The 24,045-nt window shown below is 43.2% G+C and overlaps 1 protein-coding gene across 5 annotated transcripts in view; it reads right to left on the bottom strand.

Moving 5' to 3' along the window:
* GARRE1 (granule associated Rac and RHOG effector 1) overlaps positions 1 to 24,045 on the bottom strand; it is a 118,763-nt gene that overhangs the window by 49,113 nt on the left and 45,605 nt on the right. For all 5 annotated transcript variants that reach the window (XM_006171591.3, XM_027769535.1, XM_006171590.3 and 2 more), the window contains one exon: positions 17,925 to 19,213. In XM_006171591.3, coding sequence (XP_006171653.1) covers positions 17,925 to 18,419 — 495 coding nt within the window. In that variant the 5' untranslated portion in view covers positions 18,420 to 19,213. The remainder of the gene's footprint in view (positions 1 to 17,924; positions 19,214 to 24,045) is intronic.

Here is a 24,045-nt window from a genome sequence, read left to right as displayed (position 1 = left end):
GCCATCTCCCCTAGGGCTGACTTCTTGCTTTCTGTCTCTCCAGCGAGCGCACACACCCTATAGCAAAAAGTCTCTCAAAAAGAAAAAACAAAACAAAAATGGAAAGCTATTTTACGGAAAGTGCTGATGATGGTGGAAAAGGTAAAAGAAAAATACCAACAGGTTCTTTTTGACATGATTCAGAACCAGCCTCAGCCAACCAAGATCACAGACACACAATGTGCTTAGCCTGCTCAGGAGGTCCTGGGACATGAACCTGGGACCTTCTCATGTGACCTTAGCATTGTGGAGCACTGTGTTACTGCTGTACCACTATGGGTGGTCAAGAAGGGTGTATATTTACCTTTCCACCCCCTTGTATGTATACCACTTCTGCTGCTAAGGATACTGTCTTCCCTGATATAACTAGTACACTTTTTGTTTCTTTTTTATTTTCTACAGAGCGCATGTGCTCACTGGAGAGGGACAGAGAGGGGAAAGTGAGAAATCACCCCATGGTGAATGGCCATGCAGCAATCTCTTCTCCTCCATTCTCTCGGGATTTGGGACACACATGCCCAGTGTGATTTTCAAGTTCCCCAGTCTGGGACTCAAATCACAGTCAGTCATGTGGGAATCCTGTGCCTTAACCACCACACCATCTGCTGGTCCCACCATATCTTTCCATTTGGTGATTTGATATTTTATTCATATGACGGTTTGGATAATGGGTTGTCCCCCAAAGTTTCATGTTTTGGAATTTGATGTTGGGAGCTAGTGAAGTGTAGTAGGCAATGACTGGATCACAGTGACTGCACCATGGGATTATTGCTCTCTTGAGTATATTAATGACATCTCACAAGACCCAGCAGGTTCTAGCTCTCAAGAGAAGGGGTGAGTTCTCATGAGAGCAGGTTGTTTTAAAGAGAGTTGCCCACAGTGTACTCTCATTCTATGCTCACCGGCCATCCTCTGGGTTTCTACCTTTGGACTTCCTGGTCATCAGAATCATGAGTCAAAATAAACCTCTATTCTCTTAAATTCATCCAGTCTCTGGAATTTCTGTTAGCAACATAATCATACTTTGAGTACAAAAACTACCTTTTTTTATCTCAACATCATTGTTGAGGATCAACCACATATGTCAATTCTATCTTCTTAAACTATTTGTTTTATTTTTTAATCTTTTTAAAAATAATTTAAGAATTATTCATTTAATTTTATTTATTATTTTTCAATTTGATCAGAGAGAGAGAGACAGAAAGAGAAAGCAAGCTGCCAGGTCTGGGACTCAGACCTTGGTCAGCCATGTGGGAATCCAACACCTTAACCACCATGCCACCTGCCAGCCCTGCTTCTCAGACTATTTCAAAATTTAACTTTAGTTAGTTCTCTTTTAGGGTGAGAACCTGATTCAGCTCTTAACAGCTGCAGGTGGTTGGAATTATGGAGTGCCCATGTCCACCCCATCTCCCAAAATGCCCTGTGATTTTCACGTCAATATAAATAATTTCTCATTAAATTTACTTTTCTGCTCAATTTCACTTGATGGTTCATCTTTGTCTTAACCCAAGCAATGTATGAAGAACAAGTAAAACTGTCATATATACATTTATTTCTGATCAGTTTAAAGGTCTAGAGTGAGTGAAATGAAGTTGATCCAGGTTGGCTGCTTTTATAAGAAATTCCAAAGCTATTCAATCATTTCTTTGTCTTCAATACTTATACCTTAAACATTACATTTGGTTCCATGTGCCTTCAACTTTGCTCTTAATGAAGCATCTTCTGTTCTTGTATTTCCAGAATCGTTATGTAATAACCTCACCAGCACACCAGGATGTGATACAGAGACCTAAGTGTGCCTCCAGAGAAACAGAGAATGCGGGAGACCATGCCTGGACTATGAAAAGCACTTAAGATAATACTACAGTATAAAGTCTAAAACACAAGGTTACTGAAATTAATGTATAAAAAACTAACAAAAGAACAGCAAACATTTTGCAGCCAACATTTACCCAGAGCAGAGAAAAGCTGTTATGCTCCATACAAGAGAAAGAACTAGGGATGGAAAGCAGGCTGGCATGTGTCCAGGGACAGAGCCAACACAATCTGCCCCTGGACATGCTGCTTGCTTTACTGCTGGAAAAAATAGTCTATGATTCCACTTACATAAGGCTCCTAGAGTCATCAATTCAGAGAGACAAAAGGTAGGCTGATGGCTGAGGGCAGATGCAAGAGGAAACTGGAAGGTACTGTTTAAGGGGTACAATTTCAGGTTAGATCAATGAAAAAGTTCTGGAGATGGATGGTGGGGATGGTAGCACAATAATGTGAATGTACTGAATGTTACTGAACTGTACAATTAAAAATGGTTAAGGGGGGGTGCCGGCAGGTGGCATGGTGGTTGAGGGCGCTGGACTCCCACATGGCAGACTGTGGTTCGAGTCCTGGACCTGGTAGCTTGCTTTCTCACTTTTTCTCTCTCATTCTGTCCCTCTCTGATCAAATTAGAATAAATAAATAAAGTTAAATAAAACGACTATTTAAAAAAAAAAATGGTTAAGAGGCCAACAGGTGACTCAGTCGTTAGGGTGCTGGACTCTCACATGGCTGACAGCAGTTTGAGTCCCAGATCCAGTGGCTTAAAACTCATCCTGGGAGTGTGTGCATGTATGCTCAAAGTCCCGAGAGGAGAAGGGAGAAGGGATTGTAGCATGGCCATCCCCTCTAGGGGGTGATTTCTTACTTTCTGTCTCTGTCTCTCCAGCGAGTACAGGTAGCACCTTATAGCAAAAAATCTCTTAAAAAAATGGTTAAAATGGAGAACGGTGTATGTTACATAAATAAAACAAAATAGGACCAGCAAGTGGTATGGTGGTTATAGTACTAAATCCTACATGGCTGACTCCACAGTTTGAGTCCTGCCCAGCAGCTTGATAAATATATCAGGCATGTGTGCATGGATGCAAAAAATCCCAAGAGAAGAAGGGACTGTGATGTGGCCATACCCGTGGGGGTTGATTTCTCACTTTCCTTCTCTGGCAATATGGCCAAAAAATCTGAAAGTAAATAGATAAGGGGCCAGCAGGTGGCATGGTATTTAAGAGCATTGGACTCCCACATGGCTGACTGTGGTTGGAGTCCTGGACCTGGCAGCTTGCTTTCTCACTTTCCCTTTCTCTCTCTCACTCTGTCCCTCTCTGGTCAAATTAAAATAAATAAAGTTAAATAAAATAATTCTTTAAAAAATAATACATAGGTAGAAAAAACAGCTTCTAGCCACCTCCTCTAGTAGCTACCATTCCATTCCAAGCTACTATCTCTTGCTTATTTTTATTTATTTATTTATTTTAAGGTTTCTACCATAGGGCATGTGCACAAGAGAGAGAGAGAGAAACAGGGAAAAGTGAGAAATCGTTCCCCCTGGGCGGATGGCCACACCACAATCCCTTCTCCTTCATTCTCCTCCCAGGATTTTGCACATGTAAGCACACACACACAGTGTGATTTTCAAGCCACCAGGTCTGAGACTCAAACTGTAGTTAGCCATGTGGGCGCCCAGTGCCTTAACCATTACACCTCCTGCTGGCCCCCTGCTTGGCTTCTTAATTGGACTTCCTGTTTCCACTCAACTAGAATTATTTTTTTTTTAAATAACAAAGCAAAATAAAAGCAAACAAATGCAGTGGCTGAAATCAGAGCAAGGTTAATTTCTGTCTAAGTTAAAACAAATCCAGGGGCAAACTGCCCCAAGCTACCGTGGTGGAGACTCCAGGGCACCACAAGGAGCTGGGTCCCTACCTTTCTGCTCTGCATCCTCTGCAAGGCTTCCATTCTTCAGCCACTGCATAGTTTACACGGCTGACCTTCAGCCATTCTGCCTGCATTCTAGACAACAGAAAATCAGGGGAAGAGAAGGAGCATCCCCTTTCCTGCAAGGAGACATCTTAGTAGTCTCATTCAATGTTCCTAGTTACATCTTCATGAACCAGATCTTATGCAAGTGACCAGCTATAAGGGAGAGTGAGAAGAAGAATCCTTACGCCTAAAAAACAAAATCAGTTTGTCTCTAATAAAAAATGCAATGATTGGGATCAGTAGTTGGCATAACGGCTTTGTTGCTGGACCCCCATGTAGTCCAGCAACTGCAGTTTGAGTCCCAGACCTGGTGCCTTAAACTCACGCCGGGTGTGTGTGTGTGTGCGCCCAAGGTCCCGAGAGGAGAGTGGAGGAGAAGGGATTGCAGCAAGGCCATCTCCCTGGAGGGTGATTTCTCACTTTTTGTCTCTCTCTGGTGAGCACATGCGCCCTATAGCAAAAACCTGGGGGGCGGGGGGAGAATGCAAGGACCAGCAGAAGGCATGGTGGTTAAAGCAGTTGAATCCCGCACTGCTTACTACATGGTTAGAATCCCAAACCCAGCGTCTTAAAACATTGGCCACATATGAATGCATGCCCAAAAATCCCAAGAGGAGAATGGACGAGGTATTGTGGCACGGTCATTCCTTGCTGTGTTCACTTGCTCTCTCTTTCTTGAGTGCACATACCCTATAGTAAACTAAAAGAAAAAAAAAACACCTAAAAAACAAAACGACAAAAAATAAAGGCAAAATTGGACATTGAGAGACAACCAGTTGTATCACCTAACTCTAACCAGGGCATACAAGGCTCTCTGGCCTGCCCCTTGGCCTCACTCCAATATTCTTTCAGGTTAGGTAGGAGGTTCTGGCATGAGGGCTGGTCCTGTCACAGCTAGCTGGGTGGGGGAAGAGGAGCGGCTGAGAGCTGCACAGCAACGGTCAGGCCTGAGGCGATTTTCCATCTGCATCTCAGCACTCTTCACCCTTGCGCCACTGTCTGTTTATTTCTCTGTCTCACCTACCAGGCCTGGAGCACTTCTTAGAGTCCTCACTCATCTTTGCCTCGCTTGCAACTGGTTCAGCTGTATTTTACTGAGGAAGGTGGGTGGTATAGCTGGTGAAAAGGAAAGATGCCCAGGTGGCTGGGGACTACTCAAAGAGGAAACAGTGACAAGGCCTCACACGGATTCCTCCACATCAGCCAGCCAGTCAGCCAGCCTGCCAGCCTGCCAGCCTGCTAGCCTATCTATCTGTCTGTCTGTCTGTCTGTTTAAATTTGCCAGAGGGTACATTCACTCTCCAGAAGAGAGAGACAAAAAGACAAAGGGAAAGTGAGAAAGCATCTTCCACTGGAGATGATTATGCTGCACTCCCTTCTTCTCCATTTCTCCCTCCTTTTAGGATTTTGGGCATGCATGTACATGGGCCTGGCATGTTTCTCAAGCCATTGAGTCCAGGACTCAAACCATATGGTTGTGGTTGACCATGTGGGACCCAGACACTTTAACTACCACACCATGGGCTGGCCCAATTGCCATATCTTTTAGCTCTCTGTAAATCTAGAATAGTGCTTTCTCTCGCTCTGCTCTGTGTGTGCACTACTGACTGTTCAATGAATCAGGTCAACTGTTTATAGAATATACCACATTCTGGATTTGTCTGAACACTTTCTTGTGGTGTTGCATAGCTTGTTCCACTATACTCCATATATCCTGTATGCTTAAAACTTGTTTTAGAAGCTTGATTAGATTATTTTGGGGTTTTTGTTTTCTTTTTCTTCAGAAAAGAATGAGAAGTACAATAATATATTATTGCTATGCGGTTCTTCTTGCATCACAATAGGAGACATGATGATCTGTTTGTTTCAATTTTGGTGATGCAGATCAGTGGGATTTAGGTGGAGAGGCCTGACCCCTTCTTACGCAGTTCCCCAGCAACCTTTCGCCAATTTTATCCCCGATGACTGACCACTGTTCAAGTCACTGAATTCATTGGGGTCTGAAAAACGGGATTTTTCTAACGGTATATCCACACAGAAGGGTGCAAGGCTTCTGCTATACAGAAGGTTCCCCCCAACCATAAGGGCTCTTTGGCTACAACGAAAAACAATCTACATCAGAAAAGCAGAAAATCTGTTTAATTTCTTACATTTCTCCTTTTAATTGGCAATTTTCAAGATGAAGAGTTGGTCACAAATGTGTGTTAACAACAAATCAAAGTCAGAGTTCCTCTAGCTCGTGTGGCTTCCGCCCATGTAGAATGGGCTAGGAAGGCAGTAAACCTTGTTTGCTGTTCATAATGCAAGTAAGTGATCATAGCTGAATTAATTATTGCTTCTTCTAAACACTAGAGTCTGAAGACAATTTGGCTAACAGCTGATTCACCTTATTTTTAAAAAATTAGTCAAAATGAGTGTCTAGAAATCAGCAACAGGCTGAAAACTGAATTCATACAAACTTTTTATGAAGTGACCAGTTTCTGATTACAGCAGCAATGTAGATTTTCATTTGGCATATATAGTTGGGAAATACCTACTCCATAATCTGCTATGGAAGATTCAAAACAAGAAAGAAGTAACGCTAAATTTTACCTTGAGGCCAAAAAAAAGGGAACGGTATGCACAATTAATTCCATTAGAGGTAATGAAAATCACATTTGAAACTAACTTCTAATATTTTCCATTACTGTTCCTCTACAATATTTCTGGCATATAGCTATCCAAAATGTTAACATACCTGAATTAAGGTTCTTGAGAGTGAGCCAATCCTCACCAATAAATCATTTCAAACATACTCATGGGTAATCACATAGTACACAAAAGTACTCTCTCAGTGCATCAAACTGAAAGCCCATATCCAACTATGTAAAGATTTGATTTGAGGCCTGGCAGGTAGCGTGGTACTTAAGGTGCTGGACTCTCACATAGCCAACCACAGTTCCAGTCCTGGACCTGGCAGCTTGAGAATCATGCTGGGCGGGTGTGCATGCATGCTCAAAATCCCAGGAGGAGAATGGAATGTGGTGTGGCCATCCTCCCTGGGGTATTATTTCTCACTTTCCCTCTCACTGTTTCTCTCTTGTGAGTATATGCGCCCTCTGGCAAAACCCTTAAAAAAAATAAGATTTTGATTTAATGACTGCCTACCCATTCACAAGGTGGTGATACCTGAAACACCAATAAAAATGCTGGAAGTTGGGGCCAGTAGGTGGTGTGGTAGTTAAGGGCACTGGACTCCCACATGACTGACGGCAGTTCAAGTCTCGGACATGACAGCTTGCTTTCTCACTCCCCCACCCACTCACTCTGTCCTTCTCTGGTCAAATTAAAAAATAAATAAATAAATAAAGTTAAATAAAATAATTCTTTTTAAAAAAAATTCTACAAGAATAACATAAATGTCCCCTTAAAGACACACAACTCCTGGGAACCAGCAGTTAGTGTAATGGCTATGTCACTGGACTACCACGCAGTCAACCGTGGTTCACGTCCTGGACCCGGTGGCTTAAAACTCACGCCGGGCGCGTGTGCGTGCGTGCCCAAGATCCCAAGAGGAGAATGGAGGAGAAGGGACTGCAGCGTGACCATGCCCCCTGGGGGGTGATTTCTCGCTTTCTGTCTCTCTGTCTCTGTCTGGCGAGCGCACACGCCCTATAGTGAAAAAAAAAAAAAAAAGACACAACTCCTGGAGGCCCTGAAGCTGCCCTGCCTCCTGAACGGCCTAAGCAGATCACCTGTCCAGAGGACCGAACCCTCTCAACACTGAGGACTACATGAAACCAGAGCCCTAGAGCTGTCAGCGTGTGAAGAAAGCAAAGGGAGAGATGACAACTGGCACTCACTGCACAGGGAGAGCAGAGCCCACCCTGCTGCCCTCATTTTCCCTCCTCTTCAGAGGTGACCTCACCTGCCTCTGAACTGGCCACTCTGAGGGTAAAAACCAGTGTTCCCGTAGTGTCCCCCCCCACCCCCACTTTAATTTTCTGAGCTCACCTCTGCCACACCTGCTTTCACTCCATTTCAGTCACAGTAGGTTCCTCGCTGCTCTTTAAAGACTCCAGGTTGGTTCCTGCCTCAAGGATTTTTCACTATTCCCCTTTCCCAAATCCTCTTCCTGGTTATCAACAGGACTTGTTCCCTTATCTCCTTTAGGACTTACTCAAATACCATCTTCTCAGAGATTTCTTTTTCTTTCTTTTTTTTTTTTTACTCAAATACCACCTTCTCAGAGATGTCTTTTCTTTCTTTTTTAAGGTTTTTGCCATGGAGCACATGAAGTCACCAGAAAGGAGTAAAGATTCAAAGAGACAGTAAGAAGGAAAAGTAAGAAATAATCCCTCAGGAGGTGGCCATCCCACTACCCCTTCTCCTCCATTCTCCTCTTGGGATTTTCAGTGATGCATGTGTCTGGCATGGTATTCAAGCTGTCAGGCCTGGGACTCGAATCGCACAATAGGCCATGTGGAATCAAGCTGCTTTAACCATTAAGCCACCAGCTGGCTCTCAGAGACACCTTTGCTAACCACAGTATCTAACTAAAATTGCAACTCTCTTCTAGCTATTCAAAAAAAGGAATTACTCTCTTGTTCAATGCTGAACCCTCTGTGCCAGCAATAGCAGCTGGCATAAACAACACATTCAAAAAATATTCGGTCGTTAGGAAAGTCACATATTTTCTATGAAAAAACGTGCCATGACCTTCTCGACAACCCAATATTTATGAGGACTGGCAGGTGATGTGCTGGTGAAGGCAATGGACTCCCACATGGCCCACCATGATTCGAGTACTGGACATGGTAGCTTGCTTTCTCATTTTCCCTCTCTCTGGTCAAGTTAAAATAATAATGATGATAATAATAGTAATAAATAAAATTAGATAAATAATTCTTAAAGGAAAAAAAAAGGGAGGGGGCAGCAGGTGGCATGGTGGTTAAGGCGCTGGATGGCCGACTGTGGTTTGAGTCCTGATACTGGCTTTCTCACTTCCCCTCTCTCTTGCTCTCTCTCTGGTAAGGGCACCTGCCCTGTAGCAAACTGTAAAACAATAATGATAAAACTAAATAAAAATAATTCCCTTTTTAAAAAAAGATTTAATTTTTAACATTTATTCATTCATTTATTTTAATTTGACCAGAGAGAGAGAGACACAGAGAGAAAAAGAGGGAAAGTGAGAAAGTAAGCCACCAGGTCAGGAATGCAAATCCTGGTCAGCCATGTGGGAGTGTCCAGTGCCTTAACCATCGTGCCACCTGCTGGCTCCAATAAAAATAATTCTTGGGGTTGGCAGTTGACGTGGTGGTTAAGGGCACTGAACTCCCACATGGCTGGCCATGGCTCGAGTCCCGAACCGTGAGGCTTGCTTTCTCACTTTCCCTCTCTCTCTCTCTCACTCTGTCCCTGTCTGGTTCAACTTAAATAAAGTTAAATAAAATAATTCTTTAAAAAATAATTATTTTTAAAATGTAAATTAAAAAACTGTGGATGAATGAATAAATCACAAATCAATTTGATCATTTTCCTTATGTACATTTGCCTGAACAAGTAACTTGATTTAGGACAAGTCACAGATGTTTGTAAAAAGAAGTGGGAATTTGTGACGTTCTAATAAGAAGATATCAAAAGATACAGGGTTATCTTTATTTCTTTAATATTAACTTTAACAATAAGTTCCATTCCAGGACTAGGTCACTAAGTGAACTGGTAGATAAGTGAGGAGCTTAAAGGGAGATGTCTTGTGGTATGTTGTGGCACCATACAGTATGCATATTTTCAAATTACTTAACTTTATTATTATTATTATAATTATTATTTAATTTGACCAGAGAGAGAAGAGAGGGAAAATGGTAGAGCAAACCACCAGGTCCAGGACTTGAGCCATGGTTGGCCATGTCAGAGTCCAGAACCTTAACTACTTTGACACCTGATGACCCCAATATGTTTTTTTTTTTTTGAAGAGGCTTTTGCTATAGGGCACGTGCGCTTGCCAGAAAAACAGAGAGAGACAGAGAGACAGAAAGTGAGAAATCAATCGCATGGTGGGGGGGGATGGCCACACTGCAATCCCCTCTCCTCCATTCTCCTTTCGGGATCTTGGGCACGCATACACACGCGCCCGGCAGGTCCAGGACTCGAACTGCGCTTGACTACAGGGGAGTCCAGAGACACAGCCATTACGCCAACTGCTGGTCCCTGTATTTTTTAATAAACATCACATGACACTATATTAGAATAATGTAATTCTATTCATATAAAAAGCAAACATTAGGTAAGCGCCAGAATGCAACAAGACTTACCACAATAATATAAATACGATGTAATCATTTTTACTCATTGGATACTACTATGAGCACACAATTAAGTAAAAATTTATAAATGAAATATGTAGCCTTGTGTGATTACAAAAAGATTCACGTAGTAAATACTGCCTGACTATGGGAACAAGACAAAGATTGAGAAAGGGAATTCCAAAGACTCACTCAGACTGAGAAAGAGTATTCTCCACATTGGAAAATTGGTAAGTCAGGGTAGTTGTTAAACAGGCAGCTCATTAAGTGAGAAGGGGCTGTGTTTACTTCTCCTATGAGTACACACAGGCAGGAGAGAGACAGAAAGACAGCATCCCCAATAGTACCTTTTTTTTAAGAGAGATTTTTGCTATTGGGCATGTGCACTCACTAGAGAGACAAAAAGCAAGAAATCACTCCCCAGTGGGGACAGTCATGCTGCAATCCCTTTTTCTCCATTCTCCTCCTGGGATCTTGGGCATGCACGTACATGTGCCTGGCTCACATGATTCTGAAGCCACCGGGTCCAGGACCTGAACCATGATCAGCCTTGCAGGAGTCCAGTGACATAACCACTACGCCATCTGCTGGTCCCCCCCAAACAGTATCTTGACACTGGAGTCTACCCCAGCTTTTGCCAGCCCTGCATCATAGGCACACACATGCCCAGCATAATCAGGGAGTTCTCTGGACATGAAACCAGAACCTTCCCATGTGGGGCAGCCTCACAGTGCAACATACTTTACCATTGTACTCCCGTATGATCCCTGAACTATGTTTTAATTGCAAATGATCCTTGGTTAGGATTAGATATCTCTAGGACAAATAAACCTGAAGTAGAAAAAATCAAGGAGAAATTAGCCAACTCATTCTAGCCAACCCAACGCTCTCCTAGGAACACTGGAATCAATCTGATCACAAAACCATTGGTGGAAATATTCCTCAACTCAAAGAAAAGATGCAGTGTGCAAGTCCCATGCAGTCCACCTCTGAAAGATATCTGGGTGAGTTGTCAAAGCTTTGTATAAAGAACAAATTCAATACTGGAAAGTATATTTTTTCTGAATTCACATTCTAACTAGACAATTTGAGATGTATACGAAGGAACTTCCACAAAGCACCTGATAAGAATCATATTTCTTAACCTGCACAAAACTCTAGCTCATTTTCAATGTAAACTATACACTTTCTATAAATCCAGAGGGTGAAAAATCCTACTTAAACTGTCAAGTGACCTGTCCAGCGATTCCTTACAACTGCAAGTATATTCAATGGACATCCTCCCCTTCCCACTTCCTTCTCCACACCTCACTGCAGGGGCAAGCCAAAAAGGACAGTGATTGTTGGTAGGAGAAGTCATATAGGGCTTTTACACTGAAAAGATCCTGGCAATTCTACCATCTGGCAGGTAATATTGCTACTACCTTAGAACAACCAAGAGAAAAGGTAACGCAAAGGGGAAATGAAGGTACCTACTTCAGGAACCAGATAAGAACTAAGCAAGGGTAAAGCTCTGGGAATCACCAGTTTTCACCTATAAGTGTTATAGTTAGAGGAGTAACTTGCCTCACACTCCTCTCTGGTATTGGTTTTGGACGTACTTGTCCTCCACACTTCAGAGAAGGGTTAATGGCATCTTTCAAGCCATGCTGAAAACAGTAATCATGACAATGATGAAAACTGGAGAACAGTGCTGTATCTGATCACAAGAACTCTGATCACAAGAACTCTGGAAGTTGAGTGGTGACTCCGTAAGTATGAATAGGCAAACTGAGCCCAGAGACACCAAGAGATTTGCTCAAGGCCATATAGGCAGTAAAAAGCAGAGTTACTTCTAAACCCAGACATTCTGACTGTGCCCCATAACTCATTTCCTGGGCTGCTGCACCCAACAGTGTCACAGGGTCTGGCCAACTAGTGAAACAGTACACTCACAACTCCCTTCCTAACAGCAACACTGTTGAGAAAGAGCTGCCCAAGGTCAGAGACAAAGGCACCAATGAGTAAGATAGATACGGCTCAGCACCCCTGCATGGTCCATAACAGAGCAGCAGAGCACGCAGGCAGCATCCGTGATTCCTGGATGCAGGCTTCAGTACCTGGCCCAAGTCTGGCTGGAAGACAAAATCACCTGCGGAGCATTAGAATGCACCGACTCCCTTCAGGAGCAGTAATTTGGCCTACGTTTAAATGGTCAAGCATTTGGCTTTCATCGCCCAGAAGTCCAAAACTCCTGCGTCAAGGCCTTGCCCACCCAGTCAAGTGCAGCAGTATTAGGCCACAGACTCCTTTCTCTCAAGGATGAACGGTAAGGAGCCACTTAGGGCAATGCTTATACAGCCCTCCGACAATCAGCAGGGACAAATCTAAATGCCTAGTCATTTCATCTAAGTTGGTGAACATTCTAAGAAAGACCCTTGTAAGCCTGTGGCTAAATCCCATAGCAGTGCATGAATTCCAGAAACAACACAGAATGCTCTGGGGGAATGTAAAATGTTAAGTCTGCAGGCCTACACTTGGCAACCACATTTTAGAATTCACTAAGAGGTCAGCTATTGGAAACTTAGAATAGGCCCACAGACACTAAAACCTGCCAGATTAGCCTTGGAAAGTCTATTTAGACCACTACATACAAAAGAAACTATCCTAATCAATATTTTGATGGGAAGAGCCAAGTCAAAATCTCAAAGTATAACAGTATTTCCCCTTCTCCATTCAAATGGCCCATGATGACTGCAGTAAAGGAACAGGGAGGTGGCAGGTGCTGCTCTGGCCCAGGGGCTTACATGGCTGGCTGATCTTCTCTAGTTGTCCTTACCTTGGGGACAAGGGCACTTCTCCTGGGCTGGAGTGCAAGGTCTAGTTTTGTCTCTTCCAACAAATGGAGGGGACCAGCAGTTAGCGTAATGGCTATGTCGCTGGACTCCCACGTAGTCGACTGCGGTTCGTGTCCCGGATGGAGGAGAAGGGATTGCAGCGTGGCCATCCTCCCTGGGGGGTGATGTCTCACTTTCTGTCTCTTTCTGGCAAGCACACGCACCCTATAGCAAAAATCTCTCCAAAAAAAAAAAAAAATTAAAGGTTCAGGCTAAAATAAAAACCTTTGCCTTTATTTTGCAAACCATTCTTGCCTGAAATCCTAAATAAAGCTTAAAAAGTGCATATAGCATCGTGGGATGACAGACAACTGTTAATAGTCTGGGTCAAACACTAGTCAACGCTTTTGAGAAAAGTCAGCGTCTCTAGCTCATCTTTTCACCTCTCTGTCAAGCAGCGGCCAGGCTCACTGGTAGCTGAACAACATGGTGCTTTATGTAAAATTAACAGAAGCTGAAGTTGTACTTCCGCGTGTGTCGAATATGTATCTGCACATGTACAGACAGTACTGTGGGATGCACACATCAGCAGTTAACAACAATCACTTCTGGAGAAAGAAATGGGACGAGAAAGGAGAGCAGTTTGTTTGTTTTACTGACAGAGAAGCATGAGAGACAGTCTCCTCACACTGCAATCCCTTCCCCCAGCCCTCCAGCTCCTCAGGATCCTGGGTAGCCATGTATGTACCCAGTATATTTCCAGGCTGATGCAGGGATCTAGACCCATGGTCGGCACTACGGCATCCCCAATCTTACAAGGCACCAACATTAAGGCTGTACCACAGCAGCAGCTGGGCTTAGCTTTTTTCTTTTTTTAGAGTTTCACAACGATGCCCACACAGGCTGTGAACTCACTATCCTCTGGCTTCAGCCTTCCAAGCAGCTGGAACTATAGGTGTACACCACTATGCTGGGCTTTTGAGTGGACCAGAAACAAACCAAGGCCTTCCATGTGGCCTCAGCCTGATAGCTAGCAGTGTTTTTTAGCTTTATACTGCTTGAATTTATTATAATTTTTTTTATTTGCCAGAGAGTGCATACATTTGCCAGAGATACAAACAGACAGAAAAGGAAAGGGGACCAGCAGTTGGCATAATGGCTATGTCGCTGGACTCCCATGTAGTCGACTGCGGTTCGAGTCCCGGACCCAGTGGCTTAAACTCACGCAGGGAACGTGTACATGCGTGCCCAAGATCTTGAAAGGAGAATGGAGGAGAAGGGACTGCGGCATGGCCATCCCCCCAGGGGTGATTTCTCACTTTCTGTCTCTATCTTTCTAGTGAGAATCCATGCCCTATAGCAAAAAACTGTCCAACAAAAAGAAAAGGAAAGAAAGAAAAGCACCACCTGATGGGGTGTGGTCAGGTCATAAGCCCTTCTCTATTTCTCCATCTTGCTGAGATTTGGGGCATGCTTGCACACATGCACACATACCCAGTGTTCTTTTCAAGCCACCAGGGCTGGGATTTTAACTACATAGTCAGCCAAAGGGGAACCACTTCCCTTACCTACTTGATCATGGAGTCAGCCTTGAATTTCTTTTGAGAGATACAGACATGCCCTATGAGTGTAATTTTTTTAAGTTTATTTTTATTCACAGTAGAGAGCATGTACATATGAATGAGAGAGAGAGAGAGACAGGCACCCTCGATAGGATCTCTTCACACTGTGTCCCCTTTCCCTCAGCCTTCTAGTTCTTCAGGACCTTGGACATGCATGCACACACTCAGCATGTTTCAGGTCCACCAGGCTGGGGATCTGAACCATGGTCAGTCACGTGGCTTCTAACACAGCAATTCAGTACACGACTAGCTGGGTCTATGAGTATGTTAAAGAGAGTGGGAAATACCTTAAACCATGACAAGCCATTTTACAAACGCTTTAAAATGATCATCTGTCTGGGTAGAAAATATGATTACAGAAATAATCAGAAATTATAGGGGCCAGCTGGTGGCATGGTGGTTGAGGGCACTGGACTCCCAACTCCCACATGGCCGACCACGGTTTGAGTCCTGGACCTAGTGGCTTGCTTTCTCACTCTCCTTCTCTCTCCTTTCACTCAGTCCCTCTCTGGTCAAATCAAAATAAATAAATAAATAAATAAATAAAAATAAAATAATTCTTTTAAAAAAATAAAAGAATCAGAAATTATAAATTTCTCAAATAGAATCAAAAGAGAATGATCGAAAGAGGTTATTAATACATTTTTAACAAAAAACACGTGTAACAAACTACATCCATGGACCAACTCTGGCCCACAGAATAGATATAGATCCACAGGTGAAATTAGTCTTTACATTTTCAAGAGTTGTTAAAAAGAATAAAGAAAAAGCATGTGACAACAACCACAAGTGGCTTGAGAAGCTTAAAATGCTCCTATATGCCCTTTACAGAGTAAGTTAGATAATCCCTGATTTATACCAATGGTGCTGTGTCTCTTAAAAAATAATGCTAAGTTCTTCTTGGAAATCCCGTCAAAATCAGTTAATAGGGAACCAACAGTTAGCATAATGGCTATGTCGCTGGACTCCCACATAGTCGACCGCGGTTCGTGTCCCGGACCCAGTGGCTTAAAACTCACGCCGGGCGCGTGTGCGTGCGTGCCCAAGATCCCGAGAGGAGAATGGAGGAGAAGGGATTGCGGCGTGACCATCCCCCCTGGGGGGTGATTTCTCACTTTCTGTCTCTGTCTGTCTCTGTCTGTCTGGCGAGCGCACGCGCCCTATAGCGAAAACCTCTCCCAAAAAAAAAAAAATCAGTTGATAAAAAAATAAAAATTAGTTGTAATACTTAATAGTCTAGCTTTTTAAAACATATACAAATACTCTAAACAGTGGGACCAGCAGATGGCATAATGATTATGTCACTGGACTTCCACATATTCAACAGCAGCTTGAGTCCCAGATCTGGCAGCTTAAGACTCATGCTGGGCACATGCGTGCCCAAAATCCTGAGAGGAGAATGGAGGAGAAGGGATTGCAGCATGGTCATCCCCCCTGGGGAGTGATTTTTCACTTTCTGTCTCTGTCTCTCCAGCAAGGGCATACACCCTATAGCAAAAATCTCCCAAAAAAAAAGAAAAGAAAAACTCATGCCAAGTGTATGTGTGTGGATGCTCAAAGTCCCAAGAGGAGAATGGAAGAGAAGAGACTGCAGTGTAGCCATCCCTCCTGGGGGGTGATTTCTTGTTTTCTGTCTCTGTCTCTACCACGAGCACATGCACCCTATAGCAAAAATCTCTCAAAACAAACAAACAAACAAATAAATAAACAAGTAAATATACAAGTAGTATTAGTTTATTCAACCACCTCAGTCACTAGGTCTGGTCAAACGACGGGTGATTTCAGCACCAGGATGGGAAAAGAAACATTTTTCCTCCCAGCACCTCGCATTCAGAAACTTAACCAGGAAATATAAGGAGGGACACATAGATAAAAAAATTTTCAGGGGGCCCAAAGGTGGTGCACCAGTAAAATGAGATGTTCTTTGAGGCCTATTAACATGGGAAGGTTCCAGGTTTGCACCCAGAGTCCTCCCTGAGTACACTGGGCACAAGAGCCCATGATCCTGTGTGACTGAAGCTGGCAGGGGATCATAGCATCAAGCTCTTGTTGGAGGTCCTATCTCTCCCTCTCCTCCCGCCCCCCATCTTATCTCTCTCTCAAGGAAGAAATACATAAGTCTGAAAAAACAATCCCAGGGACCAGTAGGTGGTGGTTAAGGTGCTGGACACTCACACATGGCTGACCACAGTTTGAGTCCCAGACTCGGCAGCTCGCTCTCTCACTCCCACCCCCAGACAAATGAAAATAAATGAATTAATAAATAAAGTTAAATAAATAATAATAATAAACACAATCCCAGATTAACTCTCTGAGCAGCTAAAAATAATTTTTTTTTTTGGAGAGGTTTTTGCCATAGGGCACATGCGCTCACCAGCCAGACAGAGAGAGACAGAGAGACAGAAAGCAAGAAATCACCCCCCGGGGGGATGGCCATACCACAATCCCTTCTCCTCCATTCTCCTCTCGGGATCTTGGGCACGCACGTACACGCGCCCAGCGTGAGATTTAAGCCACCGGGTCCAGGACGCGAACCATGGTCGACTATGTGGGAGTCCAGCGACATAGCCATTACGCTAACTGCTGGTCCCTAAAAATAATTTTTTAAAAGAGATTTTTGCTATAGGGCATGTATATTCACCGGGGAGACAGGAAGAGACAGAGAAAGGATAGAGAGGTGTTTTGGACAAGGTTCTGTTGTTGAGATCCTCTGCCCTCGTTTCCTATCCTAGTTAGTTAGGTTACAGGCACATATCAGTGCACCCTGCCTATTGAGGCTGGTCTCAGATCTAAACCTGGGCCTCCCATGTGACCCCAGTCTCAGCCAGTAGTGCCTTACCATTTATGTCACTGGGACTAGGCCAGATCCTTAAGATTATTTTTAGTGGGATCGGCAGACGGTGTTACATTGCTGGACTCCTACATAGGGTCTGGGACTTGAACCACGGACAACTGCATGGGAGTCCAGCAACAAAGTCATTACGTCAACTGCTAGTCCCCCAATTTTTTTTTACTAAGAGAGAATAACAACTCCTAAGAGAACAAAGGCTACCTTTATTGGGGCTGGCAGGTGGCATGGTAGTTAAGGGCACTGGACTCCCACATGGCTGACTGCAGTTCAAGTCCCAGACTTAGCACCTTGCTTTCTCACTTTTCCTTGTGTGCTCTCTCTCTCTCTCTCTCTCTCCCCTTCTCTCTCACACATGCTCTGGTCAAATTTAAATAAATAAATAAATGTTAAACAAAGTAATTCTTAAAAAAATAGTAAATAAAGGCTACCAGTACTACAGTAGGAAAACTAAGAATATCATCATTTCCTCTGGACTACATTTTCCTACCCAGGTATGACACAGAACATACTCTACCTCAATGTCTTGGAGACTGAATTCCTTCTGATCTGTAAAGTTGGCGGCCCCGGCACTGAGTTCCATGAGCATCTTGGCAATCTCGGGCTTTATGGCCGAGGTCAGCCGACTGGCTGCTTCCATGACGTGCTCCTGCACGTCTTTGAGCTGCATGGCCGCCTTTGAGTAGTGAGAGTTCCTGAACACAGTGCTGAAGAGGTCTGTGAGGAAAGTACTGGCACGGCAGAAGACGTTGAGGGCGTCTAGGTACTTAGAGATGCCCTGCTGGATGTCGGCAATGGGGGTGGAGTGGGGCATGGCGTGGTGGCAGCTGCCTGCAGCAGTCAGACTGCCCAGGGGGGCAGTGGAGGCCGTAGATGCCAAGGGAGCGCTCAGTGTTCGGCCCAGCTCAGGCATTGGGTACTGCTGGTGCTGCTGCACCTTCTGCTTGGACCCGCCAAGCAGGAAGCGCCGCTTATAGTCCATCTTACTGTCCTGGGCACTGCAGCAATACATGCGGGAGGGGGAATCGTCCCAGCGACCGTGAGCAGGTCAGGGTTCTGCCTCTTTGTTTCTTCAAAACCGTAGCTAGGTATAAAAATACTGGAGTTCTGCAAATCTATGTTTTAAAAAAGGCATCTCCATGAGGCAGGTGACCGTGTAATCCAATGAAGATGTGAGACTAGGACAATAGGTTTATATCATGAATATTTTCTGTATAGGCAGGACCTCTGATGAAAAATAAAAGTACGTCCAAAATGCTAGATAAGAACTGTTTAGCATTCCACTCTCTTAATAAAAAGATATGCTTGCGGAGAAAAATGTTTACTTAAAATTGCTTTGCAAGAATATTTTGATACTGTATTTACAATGGCAAAAAAATAACTTAACTTTTAAAAATGTAATATAATGTATCTTCAATATACCAAAAAAGAACCCAAAGACCCACAAGCTGATCAACAGCAATTTAAAAAGCAGTACAGATAAACTTCACTCTAAGGCCTTAAGAAAGAAGGTCAAACCTCTGCAGAATTTTGACAGAACCTGCCTGTCAAATACATTTTACCTGTTAAATTTCGCCTCAGTGCTAAAAATTTTCAAATCTCCTCAATGTTTTCTGGAAATGAGTTTGTTTGTTTTTTAAAAATGGCATTTGTCGTTGTAAGTCTTCTCCTCCTTTCCTTTTGTTTGCTGAGGTAGCGGTTTCCTTGTAACATTAATAAGAGGTGCTTCCAGACTGGATTGGCTCTCAATTGTAAAGTCTGAAGCAAGAATGCACAGATGTATTTGTAAGGCCTCTAAGTCATTTCCTGTAAGGGGGAAAAATAAAAAAGTTAGGAAGCCCATACAACAATGAGTAATTCTGGAACATTAACTCTTGAAATGCAATTATAGTGGGTTACAAAAAGACTTAGGTGGGTTACAAAGGAGTGAAATTTTAAAAATCCCATTATAACCTTACAGAAGCAGGTATAATAGTGAGCTGAACTACAAAAAGATGACTCTTAGAAACTTCCTCAAGTTGTAGTACAAAAACAATGCAATGAATGAAGTTTGATTCCACATCAACCACTTCAAAGCTAGTAAGGCACACTGACCTGGCCCTGCTCAGTGTTTGCCATTCCCCGTTTCCTCCTCAAAGAGCTTACGAATCTGCAAAAGAATTCGCTCAGTACTAGAGATTATGGTGACTGCTGCTGACAAGTTCAGGACTCAAGAAACTAAGGGGGATCAGCAAAAGGAGAGATGAACTAAGACTGAGAAATCAGGAAGGTTGTTAGGAAAAAAAAATATTTGGAAATAGGCCTTGGCTATAGGACAGGTTTCGATGAGTACAAGAGGGGGAGGCGCAGCTCAGTACGTGGAAACACAAGCTCTGCAAAGGCTATGAAGCAGGACAGCATGGAGTCTGAAGAGGCAAGTGGCCAGCAGTGTTTGGACAGGATTCTTCTTCAAGTTTCTTTTTTTACGTTTTTTAATTGCTAGAGGGCATAGGCACTCCAGAAAGACAGACAGGGAGAGAGAGAAAGCATCCTCCAGTGGAGTGTGATCATGCTGTAATTCTTTCTCCATCCTGTCAGGATTTGGGGTATCTAAATACTCGTGCTTATATGCCAAAAATTCCAAGAGAATGGAGGAGAAGGGACCACAGCATGGCCACAACCCCTAGAGAGCGATTTCTCACTTTCCCTCTCTAACTCTGTCTCTCTCCATTGAGTACATACACCCTATAGAAAGGTTTTGAGAGGTTTTTGCTATAGGGCGCATGCACTTGCCAGACAGACAGAGACAGTGACAGAAAGCAAGAAATCACTCCCCAGGGGGGATGGCCACACTGCAATCCCTTCTCCTCCATTCTCCTCTCGGGATTTTGGGCACGCACGCACATGAGCCCAGCAAGAGTTTTAAGTCACCGGGTCAGGGACTCGAATCACGGTCAACTACGTACCGACATAGCCATTACACTAACTGCTGGTCCCAATTTAAAAATTGTTTTAAAAAGAGTGCTATGGGTAGAAACACACGTAAATCCAACTTAAACAACCACTGTGTATGATTTTGTATTTAAGAGAATCTTGGTTCTTCGAAATAAAAATCTCTGGGCCAGTAGGTGGCATGGTGGTTAAGGTGCTAACTCCCACATGGCCGACTGTGTTCTGACTCCAGACCTTGTAGTTTGGCTTTTTCACCTTCTCTCTTTCTCTGTCTCTGGTGACTGCACATGCCCTAGAGTAAATTATTTTTTTAGGGCCAGCAGGTGGCATGGAGGTTAAGGGCACTAGACTCCCAAATGGCTGACCTCAGTGGGAGTCCCGGACCTATCACTTTCTTTCTCTCTCACTCTCTCTCTCTCTCTCTCTGTGTGTGTGTGTGTGTGTGTGTGTGTGTGTGTGTGTGTGTGTCCCTCTCTGGTCAAACGAAAATAAATAAATAAAGTTAAATAAAATAAAATTCTTAAAAAATTATATTTAAAAAAAATTAAACAAAGAATAATAATCTCCTATAACTTTTCAGGAAAGAAACAACAAATAGCTTCCTAAGAAATCTGTTCCCAAATGTTCTCTGTTCAAATTCCTGGCAGTGAGGTCTCATATGTATCCCTACCTCCATTATAATCAATGTGGCTCTAGCAATTCCTATGTGCAACACACACACCAATCGCGAGTACTGAAAGTGGGTAGGCTGTTCACCTGGAAACTGGTCTGTGAAGGAAAATGGCTTGAGCTGGCCACAGTGTCTTGAGCAGCCCTGCAGCACACTCTTTATTGACCGAGTGATGCACCAATTTCCTACATTCTGGGTACCCTCTACCATTGCTGCCTCTGGCTCTGGGAGAGCCCATCCCCATTCTTCTGTGAGAGAAACCTAGAGGGTCTTGAGAAACCCACATACTTACCTAAATTGTTTTTCACTACATGTTTCCCAAGTTTATACAAATAAAACCAGCAGTGTTTTAGAAAAACATACTATTTGGGGCCAGCCTCATAACCGAATGGAAAAAGGAATTGGATCCAACATGGACAACCATAGTTCAAATTTCAGCCCCAATGGCTGGAAAAACACCAGATGCATTTTGTGCGCCCAAAATCCAGGATTGAGAAATGGAGAAGGGACTGCTCCCTGATCACAGTCCACTGGGAGATACTTTCTCCCTCTCTCTGGTGAGTGTATGTGCCCTCTGGCAAATTTTTTTTTTTTTTTAGTTTTGCTATAGGACACATGTGTTCACCAGAGAGAAACAGAGTAAGAGAGAAAGAAAAAGGGGAGAAAGTGAGAAATCATCCCCACTTGGGGTGATGGCCATACCGCAATCCCTTCTCCTTCATTCTCCTCTTAGGATTTTGAGCATAAATCCACATGTGCCCAGATTATTTTTTTATGCCACCGGGTCCAGGATTTGAACCATGAAGTCAGACATGTAGGATCCAGATGCCTTAACCAACACTGTGCTGTCTGCTAGCTGCTTCTACCAATTATTATTATTATTAATTTTGGAATTATTTATTCAATTTATCATTATTATTATTATTTCATTTGCTATAAGGCATATATGCTCACCAGAGAGAGAAAAAGAGATAGAGAGAGAAAGAGACAGAGAGAGAGAAAGTGAGAAAGCAAGCTGCCAAGTCTTGGACTCAAACTGTCACCAGCCATGTGGGAGTTCAGTGCCTTCACCACCACAACACCTGCTGGTCCCTCCTCTAGTAATTATTAAAACAAAACTATATGACGTAACTCATCTACAGATTCAACACAACCTCTATTAAAGTTTGAACTACATTTTTTACATAAATAGGCAGGCTGATCCTAAAATTTATATAGAAATGCAAGGATCTAGGATGGCCAAAACTAGAATTGCAAAATAAATGTTAGATGATTCATTCTTCATGTTTTCAAAATCTATGGTAAGGTTACAATAATCAAAGCAATGGAATACAGGCTTAAGAAAATAAATAAAAATCAATGGACTAGAACTGGAAGTCCAGAACTCAACTCATATATTTATCTATGGTCAACAGATTTTAGACAAGGAACCCAAAACCATCCAATAGGGAATTTTTGAACAGTCTTTTTAATAAATGGTGTTAAAACAACTAAATATCTACATGCAAAAGAAAAGTTTAGACCCCTACTTCCTATCATATATAAAAATTAAATCAAATACCTAAATGTAAGACATAAGACTGTAAAACGCCTAGAAGAAAACACAAGTGTAACTTTTTAATTTTTCTTTTTTTTTTTTTTTTTTAAGATATTTTTGCTATAAGGCACATGTGCTTGCCAGAGAGAAAAAGAGTGAGAAATCACCCACACACACACCCGGGTGTGATGGCCACTCTGCAATACCCCCCTCCTCCATTCTCTCAGGATTTTGGGCACACATATACACATGCCTGGCATGAGTTTCAAGCTTCCAGGTCTGGAACTCAAACCACGGTCAGCCATGTGTGAGTCCAGCGCATTAACCATTGCACCACCTGCTCGCCCCACAGCTGTAAATTTTGGTGAGCATGGATTAGACAGTGGTTTCCTAGGCATAACACCTAAAGCATAAACAATGAAAGAAATTTAAAAAGATAAACTGGATTTCATCAAAATTAAGAACATTTGTGCATCAAGTCATTAGCAAGAAGTTTAAGAGTGTTGGGAACAGGAGTTAGCGTAATGGCTATGTCACTGGACTCCCATGTAGTCGACCACAGTTCAAGTCCTAGACCTGGTGGCTTAAACTCACACCGGGCATGTGTGTATGCGTGTCCAACATTCCGAGAGGAGAATGGAGAAGGGATTGTGGCGTGGCCATTCCCCCAGATGGTGATTTCTCGCTTTCTGTCTCTCTCTGTCTTTCTGGCAAGCGCACATGCCCTATAGCAAAAACCTCTCCAAAAGGAAAAAAAAAAAAGTTTAAGAGTGCCAACCATGGGGCCAGCAGGTGGCACTGTGGTTAAGGCACAGGACTCCCACACAGTCGACCATGGTTTGCATCCCAGACCTGGTGGCTTGAAAATCACACCAGGTGTGTGCGCATGTGTGCCCAAAGTCCCAAGAGCAGAGTGGAGGAGAGGGGACTGCTGGATGGTCATTCACCCTGCATAGTGATTTCTCATTTTCCCTCTCTTTATCTCTCTTTGGAGAGCACATGTGCCCTACAACCAAAAAAAAAAAAAAAAAAAAAACACCACAGATTGGGCATATAGCAGTGATTGAGTACTGTGCAGAAGAAACCAGATCCCACATGGTCAACAAGCGTTCGAGTCTAGTTCAGGTACTTGAAAAACATACTAGGCAGACATGCACAGGATTATGCATGAGAAATAGGAGGAAAAAAAGATTATGGTATGACTAGACCTCACTGGAATGGTGCTTTCTCTCTCTCTCTTGTTCTCTCTTTCTCACATGTGCATGCATCCATGCCCAGTAGCAAAAAATAAAGTGAAAAGACAACCCACAGAACGGGCAAAAATATTTGAAAATCAGTCATACATCTGTCAAATGTCTAGCATTCCAGAATAAAGAAGTCTTAAAACCCAACACTGAAAAGAAAAACTCAATTAAAAGATGGGCACAGGAGGTACATTCATTAGTTTACTCCTTTCTTCCTATGGACACTGCCACGTAAGCATCATCTCTTCTCACTGCT

The sequence above is a fragment of the Tupaia chinensis genome, unplaced genomic scaffold (genome assembly GCF_000334495.1).
Source record: "Tupaia chinensis unplaced genomic scaffold, TupChi_1.0 Scaffold149922_1, whole genome shotgun sequence".
Classification (NCBI taxonomy): domain Eukaryota; kingdom Metazoa; phylum Chordata; class Mammalia; order Scandentia; family Tupaiidae; genus Tupaia; species Tupaia belangeri.
This window is presented reverse-complemented; position numbering and strand designations above follow the sequence as displayed.